The sequence below is a fragment of the Primulina tabacum genome, chromosome 15 (assembly GCF_025594145.1).
Source record: "Primulina tabacum isolate GXHZ01 chromosome 15, ASM2559414v2, whole genome shotgun sequence".
NCBI lineage: Eukaryota > Viridiplantae > Streptophyta > Magnoliopsida > Lamiales > Gesneriaceae > Primulina > Primulina tabacum.
In genome coordinates this window covers 4,177,104-4,194,915 of record NC_134564.1, presented here as the reverse complement: position 1 = coordinate 4,194,915, position 17,812 = coordinate 4,177,104, and the positions used below count along the sequence as shown (strand labels likewise).

The window sequence follows — 17,812 nt, the reverse complement described above, 5'->3', positions numbered from 1 at the left end:
AAAATTTGAATCTCGTCTAACTTTCCTAACATTTATAGACGATAGTTAACATATAAATCAAATCTTTTATACTGTACGGTACACTATAGATGTCATGTCCCGATTTCGATTTCCATGTATTTATTGACTTGAAATTTCTTTCTTTGGAAATTAGTTGATAAAAAAAGTCCATATAAATATATGGAGTATACCTAAAAAATTAAATGTGTACTAAATATATATAAGTTGTCCTATCATATCATATCGTGGAAAAAAAATTATAAAAAATAACAAAAAATATGGGTAATTTGGGTCAACTTACTATGTATGAATGTCATAAAATCGATTGGAAGGTAATAAAAATATCTCGAAAATTGAAGCCAATTTCCTATATATATATATATATATATATATATAAGAGAATCGAAGAAATCAATGAAATGTTAACAATATTCCATAATAATACAAGATATGTAATAAATAATAAGAATAGTCAATGATTACCGATATTAAATTGATAAATAATAAGATTGGTCAATGATTACCGATAATAAATTGACTAAAATTACGATAATTCAAATACCATGTATTATTTAATATTTTCGAATTTATTATAAATCGAAAATAAATTCTTATACATATCTATATTTAATTAATTAGATACCCAAAAATTTGGGTTCTCACAATACATGATGACACGCTTAATTACTTATTCAAAAATTAAACTTGGGACGAATAACTTAATTATATCAATATAGCAAAATATCTTGAAAAAAAATCCCATTATCTTATTTTATATTTTCGTAATATCTAATAATTGTCCACTTTTAGATCAATATATAAACTTCTCCCTACAGGTAAATGATCGTGGCCTGTCACATTGAAAAATATTGTTGTTTAGTTGCAAACAACATAAGCTTTTCTAGTGCTACATAATAGAAAGAATCCAATTTCTTTCTTTTTTACAGTACTGAGCTACCCTTCTAAAATCTTTGGAGGAATCTTTTCCTTTGGTGAAGAAGAAAATGAAAATCATTCTTATCAAGAAAATCAGCCTCCTCCTCCTCCTTCTATCTGCAGCTCTCTTTTCGACTTCGTTAGCAGGTACGATTTTATTACAGTAACTGCTCAAGAAATTAGCTTATTTATTGTTAAAGAAGAGACCGAGATATACGATAATAATCTTTCATGTATTTTCACTAACATGCAGCAAAATATTAAACGTTTTTTGAACTTTCCTGTTAAATTTTGTTCTACAAATCGATATTCGCCACGCATAGGCCGCGGAAATAAACTTCATTCACACAAGCAGTTCGCATGAAGTTGGTTATATGTATGTGTGTGTAAATACATATGTCGATAGGACATTTTTCGGGATGTAATTGTGTCACTGGTTTTGAAATTTTTAACCATATAATTTGATATGGCTTGAATCTGATACAGCACCACTGAAGTACTAATTATCAATGATCATGGTTGGCACGGGTATCATCTATATATATAATTTTGATATGTTAGACGTTCGGGCGCCACAAAATACTCATAAACATCTTCTGAGCATCTAATACAATATGTTTCTCCAGGTTGACGGACTTCTTCCGTTGCTTCGCAAGTTTTATCCAAATTAAGTGAATTTTTTTCATGCAGGGCGACTGCGTAAATCAGGGGAGTCGAAGAAAGTGAGCACGACAGATGATGAGGTACTATGACACTGGTAGATTTACTTTACGTAATCAAACTTGGTGTCTATGTCTTCTTCATCAAATGGATAATAACCTCAGAATCTCTACCAAACAATGACGGAAAATGCCTTGTTAGCACATCGCATGTTAACGTCTCAAATTTGGGACGAGATATCGGGTCTCCAATTCAAAAATATATAAAAAAAAGTAAGGGATCCGTTACCATATTTATGATGCGGTGACATAAAATTCTAGTGACATACCTGATTCAGATTATAGTGAAAAAAACTCTGATCATCATCGTGTAGTTGAAAAAATAAGCAAGGTGGACTTCCTAAAGTTTCTTAGTTGGAAAAAATAATTAAAACTTTTGTATAGTTTCCCAACCAAAATTCAGTGTCCGCAGTACTGCTACGAGGTAACCTGCTCTTTTTGCTCACGATTGCCCCTACGTTGGAAAATCCTTTGTTTTTTTTACACTTTGGGATCAAACGTTAATTCGAGTGGCTACCCACTAACCCATTATCTATTACTATATATATGTTTTTATACCTTTATTATTAATATATATATTTATTTACTTTTTATAATTTTTTTTATTTTTTAATTTATTGGCAGGAAATGAAATCATGGGGGCAACTACGCAAAGAGAGAATTCTTAAAGTGAAAACAAACGACTATGGCATATACGATCCGGCTCCCGCACTCGTCAAGCCTCCTTTCAAACTCATTCCCCATAATCGTCATTATTTATATAAATCACCCCCTTTTAATATTAAACTCATCATATAATATATATTAAATATATAGTAATATATTTAATATGCTGAGTTTTTGTGTGTTATAAATAATATTTGTAACTCATTTTTATTTTAAGTATTTTATATAAATTAGGTCCATGTTGCGTCTTGAAAAGAAATAAAAAAATATAGATATTGGACTATATATTTGGAAAGAATGAAATTAAAAAGAAATACAATCTTTATATTTGGGTGGGAGAAAATATAATGTAGAGACATACAATAAAAGGGAAATAATAATTACAACTCTAACCAATATGTAATTTGCATTAACCAATTTTTTTTCAAACTTTAATTATGGGTTGTTGACTCCATAGTGATTTAATGTGTCAACCTCCTTGCAATAATGAACAATTTAATATGCATTAAATTTAAGGGTTTCAAACTTTTAAGTTTCCCATTTAAAAATAGACAAAAACTTGTGTGAGACGGTCTTATTTGTGAGAATGATCCAAATTTGTGAGACGGCTCTCTTATTTGAGTCATTCATGAAAAAATACTATTTTTTATGTTATGAATATTACTTTTTATTGTGAATATGATGGGCATGATAGAATAATCCAAATTTTGAATTAATGGGATAGAATTATCCAAATTTTGAAGCCAAATAATTAATGGCCAACAAGAATTTAGAAAATTTAAATAGATATGAAATTAATTAGAGACAAAAAAAGACAAAAATTAATTTTTTTAACATTAAAACTTGTAACCTTTATTCATGATAAATTATACAAAGCTACTAGCCAACGCAGATGTATATTAGTTTGCTGAGTTTAATGTTTTTTTTAGAACAATTTAATTTAATTTATTTTGTTTGATAAATATTCAAAAACATTATAAAAAATTTCAGGAAAAAAAACATATTGATGCATACAATTAAAAATATAAAAAAATGTATTCATCCTTTAAAATTCAAATATTATAATTTCAAAAATATTATTTTAAAAATAATTAAATTAACCACGGTGTTTGGAAATTATATTATAGCGGAGATTTTTGAAAAACCGTAGCATAATTATAGACGATTTTAAAAAAATCGTCGTTAACGGTCAACGACGACCGAAATCCGCAAACCTTTTTTTAAGTGGAAAATTCACAGGCTCCCAAGACAAATTTTGTTTTTAAACTTCTGTTGTTGACCACATAAATAATATTTTATATTTGTCTCCTAAATTGGGCTCAATTTTCGATGACGTATAGGTCAAATCTGGCCTAACAAAACCCTAACCCTAGAAATGGAATGTGTGGAGTAGGAAGAGTGATGCTGATAGCTTTCCAACAAACCGTGGACTTCCAATACTTGGACTACGATTTTTATTCTTAATAAGTATTTCAATATTTTGTTTAGTTTATACGCATAAATAAATTACTCTAAACTTAAAAAAATATAGGAAAATAAAGCATATAGTATCACTATAATAAAATTTTAGAAAAATGATTACGAAATTATAAATCCGATTAGTAGCTATATAACTATATAAATATTAAATATTTCATCCCGTAAATTTTAAAGTAAATTATATCGTAAAAAAAACATTAAATTTAATTTATCTCCGCGATGTGAATCGAATGGGAGCCACGCCGCGTACCCCGTACGAATTCCACTGCTTCCACATATGAACATATTTGGAGCAAAGGTGCGTCGGTCCACTATATACGTATCCAACAGGTCACTCTATATGCTAATTTTAGACATTATGCGCATAAAGCGAGGCATCAAAATTTGATTACGTTTGTAATAGATATTGATATTCACTAGAAATATAAGATTCGTTTTCAATAGGTGATGCTAGTTCGAATACAGATTTCGAATTCACTCTAGGCCTGAAATCATGAAAGAGGCCGTTAGAAGAGCGTTGGGAGGATGTCCCGACGTAACCGCTTCTACGCTCAAGTCAAATACTATGAATAAAATGAGATAGGAGTTAAGGGTGCTGCTGAAAACTAATATAATAAATGCCTGAAATGGACACTCAAACTTGATATTTATATGAGAGTATTTGGGCTTGTCATGACCACCTACCTTGATTAAGAATGGACCGAGGGTCCAAAGTCTGGTTTGATCATGATCTCGATGGCTCCATTCATGAGATATCAAATATCAAGATTATTATTTTAGTTATGAGGTTTACATAATACATATCAATATAGGAAAAAGGTTTTATTTTGTGGGCTTGTTTCATTTCCAAATTTGCATGCGCAACAAACCAACCACTGCAATCAAAATATTCATAAAACGTATTTTCTTCTACCATCTTATTAATACGAAGTATGTCTTTTGTTAGATAGTTTCATTTACAATAAAAAATAATAATATTTCATGTGCGACCAATATAGAATATTCGTTTTATAAAATTGACTTGTGAGACCGTCTCACATAATGTTTGTGTTAATGGTACATTGACGTAACTCTTTTCATCAAGAGAACGATATTGATTAGAACCGATTTTAAATAAATAATAAAAGCATCCCAATTTAATAATAATCAAAATAAATAAAATAATAAGTAAATAAATGAAATAACTAAAACAAATCGTTTTTATATGCTTCATACGAAATTAAATAAATAAATTCAAATAATCTCTCACTTTATAATGTTAAAACGTGCGAACTTATAAAGAATCTTAAAAATAAAAGAAATCCAGTTATTAATAATTTAATCAAATACTTTACAAATTTTTTTTACAAAAGATCAATCGTTCGAAATTTAATAAATATAAAATGAAAGGGAAAATAATAACTAAATCAATGGAAACACTTTTTTAATTTTTAAAAATACATTAATAATTAATTTAGTTTAACCAAACGTTTCTTATTGACGCCGTTAGAATTTGAGGCCCACCACCGTTTGAAAATGTAGACGGTAAACAACCAACGTCGTCAAATCAACCGTCATCTCCCTCTTTATGGAAAACTAGTACTGCAGTCGAAAGAAACATACCCCTTTTCACTCTGTACGTACACATTGTATGTATATATTTCAATTGCATACAAATATTTATACATAGACTCCATAAATTAAACAAGCGTTCACGCACTCCAAAGTCTTAACACGTATACTCTCTCTGCTATTTTTCTAGGGTTTGGAAGCGGTGAGACAATTTTGACCGATCTTCGGTAAGTTGCTTATGTTTTTTATTTGGATGTTCGATGTATAATTGCTATTTTTGCGATTAGATGGATTGCATCGTGTTTTATTTCGTGAAAATATGATTGTCAGATGATAGTGCAATTTTTTTTGGATCAGAGGTGTTTAGATTGATGCCAAATGTTTGGACTGTGACTTTCAGCTGTTTAGGCCCGAATTTCGGATCTATGTTGACCTCTGTGTTGTCAGACCCTTCGTGTTTTTAGTTTTTTTTACCTGTATTCTCCTTCAAATATAGAGTCACTTTTGAATCGAGTGTTCAATTTTGTTTGTCATGACTTTGTAAAGTCTATTGATTAAGGTATTCATTTAACGGTGAATATTCTTGTTACTTTATGTGAATGTTATGAAGAATTTTAGCTGCAAAAGAGTTGAGCGAGCTGTTTTATATGATTTTCAAGAGATTTTGCATAGATTCGAATTGATAGGAGATCTGGAACTCGGGAAATTCCTTACTCCGAGTAGGTGTGGGCAGTTTGCAAAATTAATAGTGCGATTATTCTTGATTTAGATTATGTCAAATCCTGTTTGTGGGTACTTACATTCTTGTGCTAAGAATTTATTTCTGTTTGGATTATTTAAAGATTATTGTAAATTAATTTACTTGCAGTGTAGTAGTAAGATGGTGAAGGTGATTGTCGATATCATTCAGTTATTTATTGTCTATTTAACTGATGAGATGAAACCTTTGAAATTGTAGACTTGTGGAGTGATAATTGCTGTTCAATGATTTAGAAATCAGACAGATTGATAAATGTTAAATTTTGTTGTTAACATATATGAAGTGAGGGGTTCTCATTGAATCACTGCATGGATGATGGTTTACCATAACTTTACAATTGCAGGTAACTTAAGTTGTGTTCTTTTTTGTGAGATGATTGATGTGAAAGGGGTCCGTTAACCATAAGTTATCGAGTCCTTGGCGTGTGACTGAGGAAGAATGGGGGCAGTTTGTTGTGTTGCAGCTAAGAGTAGAACTATAACGAATGGACCTTCAAGTGAAACTGTGCAGAGGCATGCTCGCTATTCACCATCCTGGAGTTTTCGACGTGATAATCGTGGACGGGTGGCTGGGGAAGAGATACCTGCGAATTGTTTACATGGTGGAGGTGGTGGAAACAGTCGAGTGGATGTCAAATCTGGTACACCTGTCGAAACTGCATTTGCTTCTGATGAGGGCAGTCCGTTGGATAGTTTTCGATCACCTGCGTGGCAAAACCACCCCGCAGTTACTGGAGGAAATACCGTGGTTTTAAGGTTTCCATCTTCTGGTAAGTAACTCTATGGATTTCTTATGTCTTCATTCTTTTCAGCGGTGTAGTTGCTTGTAAACTACCTCATGTTTCTCAAGAGTACTTAGGTGTGCAAATAGTAACAATTTAGGAATGGACAGTAAAGTTTCCTGATTTTGTTGGTGTTGGATTTGTTTGGGAATTTTCTAAAATCAGCCTGGGAAAGAAATTTTCTACTATCTGACACGAGGGCACTTATCATTAACGGGCCTGTAATTTAAATTCATGGTGGACCTCACTCATGTCGATTGTCGATCATAATGTGATCGGTCGTATTTCCTATACTTCTGATGGCTCAAAGTATACATGCACATATCGAAAAGTCGGAGAAGTTGTCATGCAGCATATTAGGATGTAGAGGAGAGTGTGTGTGTGAGAGAGAGAGAGACATGGAGGGATGCTGGAGGCTTGAAAAGTTTGATATGCCAGTGTAGAACTTGAAGTTAAATTATTTAGGATGACATATTTGTTTAAGAGGAGACCAATTCGCATAGAATTTGAGATTAGAGTGCTTTATCCTCACTTGGTGCGTATTGTTTGGTTGAGAAACAACATCTTTATGCACAGTTATTTTATTGATCAAGGAATGTAAATCCCTTAGATCACTCTCTTTTTGAGAAACACAACCCAATGATGAAGATATTTGGCTTTAGAGTGTCTTATTTAACCCGCTTTAGTTAAAAATCTGCCATCAGTGCTTTCTGTTTCTCTTAAATTTTGTGGGTTTTGACGATTATGTAGTAAATTTTAGTTCAAGTGTTATCTGCCTTTTCTATTAAATATCAGCTCTCATTTTGGTAGCATTTGAGTAGAAAAATAGTGGGTGTTCAGTTTCATGTTGCTCTTTTCCTATTCATCATTGTTGCTAAGATGAGATTGGTATTTACTTTCATTCTGTATTTCGATTCTTTTTGTAGATCAAGCTATCTCACGTGGTCTGGTGGAGGTATGTGGGGAGTATTGATGAAGTTAGTTTTTTTTTTAAAAGTCGATCCATGTACTTTTTTGAAGCTTGACTTTGTTTCCATTCCGCTTGTTCACTATTCAGGTGAAGGAGCCAACAGAATCCCCATCTATTTCATGTACATCACCTATTAAGTTCTCTCCTGCGGCACCTTCCGTCTCATCTCTTTCAACATCTCCTTTGTCTTCCCAAGGTCATGTTGTTCCTCCGAACTTGACTCCTTCCAGATGGCATAACCGTTCTCCTGGACGTCTGCTATTACGCCAAGTATCTGATAGCCGAATTCCAGAATACAAATCACCAACATTCTCAATTTCAGAAGAGGCATCTTCTTTTATTCCCCCTGCTTGGGGTAATGATTCGAACCGGGGCTCTAATGGCGGGTCATCCGACAGTTGGTCAATCCCTGGCTTCTCTGAGCTCATGACTAATCGGAAAGAAAGGTTGTCTTTTGATAGTGAAACCTCAGGATTCGGTCGAGACAAAAATACCCGTTCTGTTGGGCATTCAGGATCTCCTTCTTTGGATCTCCAAACTTGTGGTGTTTGTTCGAAACTTTTAACCGAGAGATCTTCATTTCGGTGGAGCAGCCATATATCCTCCAACGAACTAGCTGTTGTTTCTGTATTAACTTGTGGACATGTTTACCATTCTGAATGCCTGGAAAATATGACTCCTGAAATCAACAAATATGACCCAGATTGCCCAGTGTGTATTTTCGGGGAGAAACGTGTCATGAAGATGTCTGAAAAGGCATTGAAAGCTGAACTAGGTTCAAAGGCTAGAAAGCGTTTGAAAAAACTTGTTGTCGACAGTGATCTCAACCGTAATTTTATATTTGATCGGCATAGAAATAGTGAAGTTGAAGGAAGGAGTCCCAAGATGAGCTCAAGTTCGAGCATGAAGAGCTCACAAGGAAAGCCTTTTCTCAGGCGACCTTTCTCATTCAACTTCAAGATCCCTCGATTCATGTCTGAAAATCAATCTACTCGAAAAAAGGTTTTTTTCTGGGGAAGATCGATGTCTGAAAATCAATCCATCAAGAACTGAGCCTTCTTTATGGATTAAGAGTGAGTGTCCATCCTATCTCTAAGGAACTAAATATTTAGATTCTCGTATTCGCACATCACTACTGGAGGCGGGACCAAGTTGGGTAATCGCCCCTCTGCCAAAAAATTTATAATTTCATTTTTAGTTGTTTAAATTGGTAGTTTTCCCCCTCGAAATCCATTGTGTCGACCTTCGTCCTGCCTCACCTTCAACAACATGAATCTCTGGTCTGCCTCTGATCTCTTGCTACTTTGATGTATTGTTTGTAATGAAGATTTATATTCCAGTCTTGATATATCTGGGTTGCGGTGTTTTTGTAGCCTCGATCCGTCGGTTTGATTCCCCTCCTCCATTGTATCGGTATTGGGTTATGTACATGAAGGAGAAACCAGGCAGGGGTCGTCACTTCATTTGAGAAGACCTTCATAGGATAGCTGCTGCAGAAATATACTGTAAAGAATGGGGATAATACTGAATGAAGTTAAATTCCTTATATAATTATATAGGAAGAGGGAGATTTTTAGTATGAGAGTGACTAATTTGTTCTGTTGTGATACAAACTTCTTGTTTAAGCTGGAAATGCAAGGTTACACTTCAGATTGAGCTGCATTTAGTCGTCTATGGGCCTGCTCAAGACCTGGGACTGGGCCATTATAGGCCTCCATGAAAGAACAATAATGAATTGTCATTGGTGCATGTGAAAGATCAATTTTTTTTAATGGAGTTGCTTTTAAATTCAGAACTTGAGTTGTCTGATATCAGTAAAATAGCAACACATCAAGTCAATTGTGGTTAATTCCAAGTGTTGGGTTCACGTGAATGATGATTTTGTTTGGCCCCAAATGAGGAGGGAGTTACGTGTGGGTGTGACTCTGCAAAAGAGACGCACTAAACTGAAAAGCTACACACTGTAATGGCACTTGCACGAAGCATCATCAGGCGATAAAGCATCGGAAAGCAGAAGCAGATTATGAAAGCAAGCCGAAGTGGAAGAAAACCCCTAAAAACAACTTGTATTTTGTCACTAAGTACCTGGTTGCATCATGCCTTCTCTGATTACATCGCTATCTTTCCCAAGCATTATTAGACGATAAAGTATCGGAAAGCAGAAGCAGATCATGAAAGCAAGCCAAAGTGGAAGAAACCCCTAAAAACAACTTGTATTTTGTCACTACCTGGTTGCATCATGCCTTCTCCAATTACATTCCTATCTTTCGATTTCTCTTTTTAGTTGAAGGAATGAATTTTGAAGATTGGATTTAAATAACTTATAGAATTAAGGATTTAAAATACTAAGTTTGAAGTTGAAGGATTTTATTATATGGTTTTTAGTTTAAAACTCACGTATCAAATCTTTTGTATCTATTTCAGCCAATGAATGATTCGAAGTCTTTTGTGTTGTCGATGAGCTTGTTTAGATATAGAAGTTGTATCTTAAAAAACACATTTAAATAAGTCAAGTTTTTTAAAATGATTTTATTAAAAAAAAAGATTTTGATGTTTGGATAAACATTGAAAAGTGGTTTTGTTTTTGTTTTTAAAGAGAATCAACTTCTAACATATTTTGCAACAAAACAATATCTTTTTTAAGGAATTTTTTTTTAAAATATGTTTTGAATTCATTAACTTCTCCAACAAAACAAACTCTCGACACATATTATTTTGGTTCAATTCAAATTCACTCTTCAATCTAATCATTTGAAATATCATTTGATTGCAATTCTCTGGCAATCTAAACCATTCCATCCAAATATTATATAAGATTGTTTTTGTATCTGAGAAATCATGCGTGGAAAATTTTAAAAAACTTTAATGTTATAAAGAATTTAAAATCCATTAAAATGATTCAAAAATATATATTTTATAGATTTAAAATCAATTGCCAAATTGTTTTACTCGAACAAATTTGAATGGAGAAGGTCTCTTGTGGGACGGTCTCATGAATCTTTATCTATGAGATGAGTCAATTCTACCGACATTTACAATAAAAATTAATATTTTTAGCATAAAAAAATAATATTTTTTCATAGATGACCCAAATCATAGATCGTCTTATAAAATGCGACCGGTGAGATCGTCTCACACAAGTTTTTGACATTAGAAGAGTATAGATTTTGAGGAAGAGATTTAAAATTATAAATTCGTGTATTTAATTTCCAGTTCGATCCAAACATTGGATTCTAATTTCTGAATCACTTTCTGATTGGTTTAAACTTTGAATTTAATTTATCAATCTTTCAATTTCTTTTATTAGTTCAATTTGCACTAATTACATCGCTGCCTTTTTCCCCACCTCCACGCAGAATCTTACGTCACACACACTCAGCGTGTTCGTGCGTGAGATCAGAACCCCATTATCGCTACGCAACTATATAAACCCCTCAATGCACACTCATCTTCTTCAAATGCTCTCGTACTCTAATTTACTCTCTTTACACCATTCTGCAAACAATAATACCTTCACCCTTCGCGCATTTCCGCAATTTCTGGTCTCTCGTCGTGATTTTTCCCTAAATTTTGGCTCGATTGGGGTGAATTCAAGTAAAATGTCGTCATTTGATGCTGTTTCCGTTGATTCCTATGTTTGTAGGAATCATAGTTATGGCGTTCAGAGTGCGGGTATTGAATTCGACAGTTTTGACCTGGATCGCTTCGCTGACGTCGGCAATCAGCTTGCTGACGCCGCAGGGGATGTCATCCGCAAATATTTTCGGAAAAGCTTTGACATTCTGGACAAAGAGGATTTGAGTAAGTTTTTTTTTTTTGTTTTTGAATGGTGGTGTTAAGTTTTGATCAATCGAAGTTCCTGTGGTCTGTGTTTTCTAAGTGATTGATAACTTGTAAATTAGGTCCTGTGACGATTGCTGATCAAGCTGCAGAGGAGTCTATGGTTCAAATTATTCAAGAGAAATTTCCTTCTCATGCAATGTGAGTTTCTGGGCTGGCTGTTTGGCTTGGATGAGATTACATTTATTAGATTTTCGGTAATCATCATTCTGAGTAAACATTCGGGTTCTACCTCCAAGTTAGTTAAACTGTCAACAATAACTTCGTATCAAGTTTTCTCTTCTTTTTTTACCTGCTATTCATTGTGTCTCCTTTAATTTCCTGGCTTAACGTGTTTAATCGGACCTCGACTTCAATCATGATCCGAATATGTTAAAGTTTAATAGCTTGACACCTGCTGCAATATTGCATTGCACGATAGCCTGCTGAAATCTAAATAACTGAATCTTTAAGGAATCCTGGAGTCGCACGAAACTATGGATGGATTCTTCCTATCATCTTACGAAGTTGGTCCAATGAGCTACACGTTCTCAAGCATCCCTTCCTTTTGTAATCACATTCCAAGATTTCAGAATTCCTTACATTTAAGTTCAAATAAATATAAGATTCTTTCCCCCTTATATATAGTGCTGCTAAATTGGCCCTTGAAATTTGGCGACCTTGTGATATATCAAGGGAGTGAAATTTATGCACTAATTTTATTTTAAAAATATATATGTTCAAATTTCACTGCCTTTTTATCAAAATAATGGTCAATATACCCAGAACCTTTCTGTTTTCATAAAATTTAAGCTGGCTGGTTTAGTTTCTTAGAAAAAAAAGGACAAATGGTTCTGATTTTCAGATATGGAGAGGAGAAAGGATGGAGGTGCAAAGAAGAGGTTGCGGACTATGTTTGGGTTTTGGATCCGATAGATGGAACAAAAAGTTTTATAACTGGTATCAATTTCTATGGTCTTTGTCGCTCTTGGATTGAAGAAGTTTTGCTCATCAGCTGATTGATTTTTCTTATTAATTATTTTATAGGTAAACCCTTATTTGGAACTTTAATTGCTCTACTCCATGAAGGTAGACCGGTAAGGATCCCAAGATAGCTGTTTCATTCAGGAAGGCTTTGCATGGTCTTTCCAATTAGAAATTTCCCCAGTGGTTGTTGCTTTGTGTTTTGAAATATTATTTTTCCTTATCAGATCCTCGGCATTATTGACCAACCCGTTCTGAGAGAGAGATGGATTGGCTTAAGAGGAAGGAAATCTACTTTGAATGGGCAGGAAATCTCCACTCGCAACTGTTTACAGCTCTCAAAGGCCTACTTGTCTGTCCATCCTTTTTCCTTAACTGATCTTTATTCGCTAAAGTATTTCATAATTGAAGATTTCATGAGAGCTCAAGTTAAAACATATATGACTCTGGTATTTATTATTCTAACCGACCTGTTTTTTTGTTGCGTAACATTTCTTACTCATTATCAGGTACACAACTAGCCCACATTTATTCAGTGGAGATGCTGAAGTGGCCTTTACTCGAGTAAGGAGTAAGGTCTGTCCTTTTAGCTGGCTATGGTTTGGACATATCTAGCCCTTTTGCTTAAGATTATGGCAAAAAAGAATCACATGCACTGTTTTATTGATTCCGAGTTGTCATGAATAGTCTGTTACATCATTTATTCTCGTAGATTCACGCGATTATGTGTCCAAAAACACACACTGACAAACTTCAAAACACAATCAAAGAATTGTGGCAATCTGTTTCAATGATTTTTGCATCCACACATCCAGTGGTCCGTTTTTCCATGTCCGTTAGTTTTGGTTTCTTGGACTCGGCTGACCTCTCAGATTTCTGGGATCTCCAAATTTCTTGTCGACGAAGTTGCATTCTTTGAAGACCCTTTCTCAGATTATATTTATCAATTCACTGTTGAAGAAGTGAAAAACTTTATTTTGATCTGAATTTTACTCCAGTGTTCCTTTTGGTACTCGTGGCTCTGTCATATTCCTATCGTAACATGTTCTTTTTAGTAGTTTTTATCTGTTCGGAATCCCGAGTTCAAATTTACTTTTGTTACTTTATATTGACGAAGTTGTGCTTTTAGTTCTGTTGTTCAGTTTGTGTGTTTATGTTTTACAGGTGAAAGTGCCTCTATATGGCTGTGATTGTTATGCCTATGCCTTGTTATCCTCAGGTTACGTAGATTTAGTGATAGAGTCGGGTCTCAAGGTACGTTTTATAATCTAAATTCTATCATATTTTCGTAGATATATTCAATTATGCCTTCAACCATTGGGTCCTTTTGGAATTCACACATCTTATTTAAATTTTGGAAAAACAGGATCAATATATCCTTAATCACAAGCTAACCCTTTTTTAAAATTCAATTTGGAGTTTTAGATGGCAAGGTTTGAATTTTCCCAAAACTGGATTCACATACTCTGTTTCAAGTTTCAAACTTTAGTTTTAGGCCAATTGGAGACATTTAACAAACAAATTAGCTCTTTAAGAATCGGAAAAAGATTATCTTTTGAATTAATAATACACAGTTAACAGGATCAAAATGTGTCGGTTCAAGATTAATTATGAAATTATCATTAGATAAAAGAGTGGATTGCAAGGATAAAACGGCAACCTCTTATAGCTAGATATGGAAAAAATGCAATTTTGCCTCAGTTATGCTTATGGTTCTCTATCCCTTCTCTTCAGTCATCTACTGCAAATACTAAATATTACGGTTCCTTAGCTATATTGCCTTGTGCGTATACTTGTGATGAAAGCTAAACTGCCGGTAGAATTTATAGTTTGTAACATGGACAGACTACTTGATATTGAGCTTCTTTTTTTCCAGCCATACGATTTCCTTCCCCTGATACCTGTGATTGAAGGTGCTGGTGGAGTTATAACTGATTGGAAAGGCAATCAACTTCACTGGGAAGCTTCTGCAAACTCACATGCCACGAGTATGTAGTCATGTGGATTCAACTGCTTTTGTTCATAATCTGATTTTGCAACTATTTAAATCTGGGGACAATGTATGATTTATTTATAATAGTACTCAATCGTGCTATAAGATCTGTAGTTCTATCACGTGTACCATCCATTTTTTGGCAGGTTTTAATGTAGTGGCAGCAGGGGATAAAAAGGTTCATCAAGAATCTCTGGACGTTCTACAGTGGCACTAATGGGGGCATTGCCTCTGCTCATTGGATATTATTTAATTTCCTGTTGATTAAAGTTGTTTGGGACGAGAAACTCAGCTTGCTTAGTCGCTGCAATTTAGAAAATATCACCGTGGTTCAACACCCAGTGATAGAAACATGGGAGTAGGAACGACAACAGGACAACAGCCAACAGGAATAAAGCTTAGACCCTTATTTCTAAAAAAATTCTAAAAAATTGTGACTGTGTTTTATTATTTATCCAACTGTTTAATTAGTCGATAGTCAGATATTTTGTTTGGTTTTTGTTTTTGAAAAGAGACAGCTATTTTGTTATATATTAGAAACATATGTTTCGAACGTTGTATTGTGATAGATAAATTTTATCTCCGTATCCATGCAAGCTACATTCTCTAAATTTTTGTTATTGGTTGATGGTTTGAAGAGAGAAACATCCATTGCGAGATACCAGAATCTTTTGTGAATGCGGACAACCTTTATTAATACTAGAAAAATATGCACACGCATTGAACATTAATTTCAATGCTCTGGCCAACAATGTCTTTCCAGTTCCAGGAGGTCCATATAGAAGTACACCCTATAATTATCCATGTGATGGACGAACTCAAAATCCAAATAAACATGAAAGTCATCCACAGCGTCACAACAGTCAACAGGTAGTTAGTTGCCTTTGGAGGTTTAATGCCAACCCTCAGAAATAGTTCAGGGTTCATTAAAGGTAATTCTATAGATTCTCTTCGTTCTCGGATTTGATCTGAAAGACCACCCACAACAGAATAACTCACATTTCCAGGATCAACCTGAGCCACACAAAGTCGAGTCGACTAATCAACCTGAAACATAGCCTGCAGCCAGCCAAAAACAAGCACTTGCATAGAGCACGTCCATGGACCTCACGAGGAAGCGCTCGCATGATTGTGAGCGTGGTCATATCAAGAACAACCCTCGTGCCTGCAGTAAGTTTCTCTCTATCAACCTTATTGCGGCAGCCCACCACATACCTTGGTCCGCTGCTGGCTTTCACTATAACTGAATGGATAACAAACAATGTCTATGAGTAGTCCAAATAAGAAAATAACAAAAAAAAGGCCAAACAATCCTGATAATAAAAAGAATCGGTTGAATTCCAGAGCAAACTCTGAAATAAGAACCATTCGCAATCGTTAACAAAGAATTCAGTCGTTACAGCACCAACAAATGGGTGAAAAACATCAAGAAGATAGAATGGCATTGGGCTATGAGAATAAAATTTGAAAGCAGCAATCGTTTCCAAAAAATTAGATAAAAGATAGAGATCCCACATTCCCACCCAGCGTTCATTGTCCAAAGGCCTTAGAACTTCGCCTATGATCTGCCCGACACTCTGGAGTGACTTCAATCATCTTCTGTTTGGGTATATTCCTTCTTTGTAGATCTCAAATTCTCCCGTACTACAGAAATGACAATGGTCATTTAGTAAGTGTTTTTCTAAAACAATCTTTAATACAAACAGAGACTTTATAAAATACGGCCAAACTCGCAGATAAGCTAGTTCAACATCTGATCTATCATAAGTAATTAAGTACTTCTCTCATAAATTGAGATATATGAAACTCCAACTGCATGAAGCACCAGATAAATACAGATGGGATAAACACCCCTCCCACCCAAAGCCAAACTCACACGTCCCAACCAACAATTAAAATCAACGAAAAAACTTAAAGAAATTTTTTGCTGAGTGAATATGACATTTTGATCTAGTAATTACAAAACTTGCTCCTGGAAAGCCGATGAAATCGTGGGCCACAGTAGTAAGAAAATCTCAATGGAGGTAGAGATTTACATAAATGAACTACGATTACAGACCCAATTATATTTAAGTTTCATGACTAATGAGTGAGAATCCTCAATCTAGCTCAGCAGCATCAAAAGGGAAAAACCTACAGCTTACTGTGTTAAGATTTGGACATGTGTTTTGGAGTCAAGAAAATTGTGCCTATGTTCACATTGCATTCCAACGCGAATGTTCGCACTACCGTCCATATGGTGGCTAGCAAAGTTTGAATCTGAAGAGTTTGCTATATATAGAGCTCATTTGCTCATTTTCTAGACATCTCATCCTAGCTTTCTAAGCATCCCAAGTTCAAGAGAGTAACTCAAGTGAGAAGAAAAAAAATTGAGTGTTATTCTTGGATGAGATAGAGAAAATATTTTCCCGATTATACTCGGGATTGAGCCTTTGAGAGATTGAGTGTTGTATATGCTAGTAATATTTTCTCACTGTAATAAAAACTTATGCTAGCTCCGTGGACGTAGTCTATCTTGGTTCTTGCTGATTATTTTATTCAGCATATTTTTTATCATCACGATCAACATGGCTTCCGTGTAAAGTGTAATTTCCCAACCTACTGAATATTTTACACATCATGTCATTGAAAATAAACCCTAACACTGCAGCATTAGATTGCACCTCTTAAAATTTCAGAATAGCAAAATACTAAATAAATCAATAAAAAAATCAGCTCTACCCAAACGAAATGATGTTAAATTACAAAAAAACGCAGCAAATTAAGTTTTAAGAGAGCGAAACCGGATCGAACGCGGCCTTCGAGTTCTTTATGATGAAGAAGCTTCTTCCGGTAATCCGCTATCGCCGATTTCCGGCTTCCTCCGTCGTCGCTCTCGCTTGCCATTGCCGCTCTCTTCTTTCCACCTTTTTTTGGGATACAAACTTTTCTCCTGAAGACGATTCAGCTTGGTGCGCAAGTAAGGTGTTATTTTCTGATGATTAGTTTTGGGAATTTGGGCCTAAATTAGACGAAGCCCATTAGAAGGCCCAATGAAAGATTGGTTAAATCGACCAAGACCCAAATACTGACGAGAAGCAGAATGCAATCTGACCAACCTAAGTTGAATTAGAAATAAACATTAGATAAATTATCATGAATATGTGTGATGCTA

At 34.4% G+C, this 17,812-nt stretch overlaps 4 protein-coding genes across 8 annotated transcripts; 3 read left to right on the top strand and 1 right to left on the bottom strand.

Annotated features, from left to right (window-relative positions):
• The first annotated feature begins 773 nt into the window (after nucleotides 1–773).
• On the top strand, nucleotides 774–2,565 carry LOC142526593 (protein CASPARIAN STRIP INTEGRITY FACTOR 1-like). The gene is made up of 3 exons (XM_075631089.1): nucleotides 774–1,083; nucleotides 1,627–1,679; nucleotides 2,280–2,565. The coding sequence occupies exons 1-3, from the start codon at nucleotides 1,005–1,007 to the stop codon at nucleotides 2,451–2,453; spliced, it is 306 nt and encodes a 101-aa protein (XP_075487204.1). The 5' UTR covers nucleotides 774–1,004; the 3' UTR covers nucleotides 2,454–2,565.
• A 2,846-nt stretch (nucleotides 2,566–5,411) lies between these two features.
• Nucleotides 5,412–9,518, top strand: LOC142526734 (uncharacterized). 2 transcript variants are annotated; one of them, XM_075631293.1, is made up of 5 exons: nucleotides 5,412–5,578; nucleotides 6,455–6,880; nucleotides 7,819–7,847; nucleotides 7,950–8,935; nucleotides 9,236–9,518. In XM_075631293.1, exons 2-4 carry the CDS (start codon nucleotides 6,550–6,552, stop codon nucleotides 8,913–8,915), a joined length of 1,326 nt encoding a protein of 441 aa, XP_075487408.1. In that variant the 5' UTR covers nucleotides 5,412–5,578; nucleotides 6,455–6,549; the 3' UTR covers nucleotides 8,916–8,935; nucleotides 9,236–9,518. The 2 variants fall into 2 exon arrangements, with proteins under 2 accessions (XP_075487408.1, XP_075487407.1); XM_075631292.1 differs by having other exon boundaries at nucleotides 7,950–9,518.
• Nucleotides 9,519–11,174: 1,656 nt separating this feature from the next.
• LOC142526314 (bifunctional phosphatase IMPL2, chloroplastic-like) lies at nucleotides 11,175–15,211 on the top strand. 2 transcript variants are annotated; one of them, XM_075630611.1, is made up of 9 exons: nucleotides 11,175–11,663; nucleotides 11,765–11,843; nucleotides 12,547–12,641; nucleotides 12,729–12,778; nucleotides 12,893–13,017; nucleotides 13,175–13,241; nucleotides 13,830–13,919; nucleotides 14,542–14,653; nucleotides 14,805–15,211. In XM_075630611.1, the coding sequence occupies exons 1-9, from the start codon at nucleotides 11,300–11,302 to the stop codon at nucleotides 14,873–14,875; spliced, it is 1,053 nt and encodes a 350-aa protein (XP_075486726.1). In that variant the 5' UTR covers nucleotides 11,175–11,299; the 3' UTR covers nucleotides 14,876–15,211. The 2 variants fall into 2 exon arrangements, with proteins under 2 accessions (XP_075486726.1, XP_075486725.1); XM_075630610.1 differs by having other exon boundaries at nucleotides 12,893–13,059.
• Nucleotides 15,212–15,337: 126 nt separating this feature from the next.
• LOC142526315 (26S proteasome regulatory subunit S10B homolog B-like) lies at nucleotides 15,338–17,652 on the bottom strand. 3 transcript variants are annotated; one of them, XR_012815221.1, is made up of 3 exons: nucleotides 17,442–17,652; nucleotides 16,174–16,302; nucleotides 15,338–15,901 (listed from the first exon to the last, which is right to left on the bottom strand). XR_012815221.1 is itself a non-coding variant. In XM_075630612.1 (3 exons), the coding sequence occupies exons 1-3, from the start codon at nucleotides 17,542–17,544 to the stop codon at nucleotides 15,358–15,360; spliced, it is 555 nt and encodes a 184-aa protein (XP_075486727.1). In that variant the 5' UTR covers nucleotides 17,545–17,652; the 3' UTR covers nucleotides 15,338–15,357. The 3 variants fall into 3 exon arrangements, 1 of the variants encoding a protein (XP_075486727.1); XM_075630612.1 differs by lacking the exon at nucleotides 16,174–16,302 and having other exon boundaries at nucleotides 15,338–15,672; nucleotides 15,765–15,901; XR_012815220.1 differs by having other exon boundaries at nucleotides 16,174–17,652.
• Between the last annotated feature and the right edge of the window lie 160 nt (nucleotides 17,653–17,812).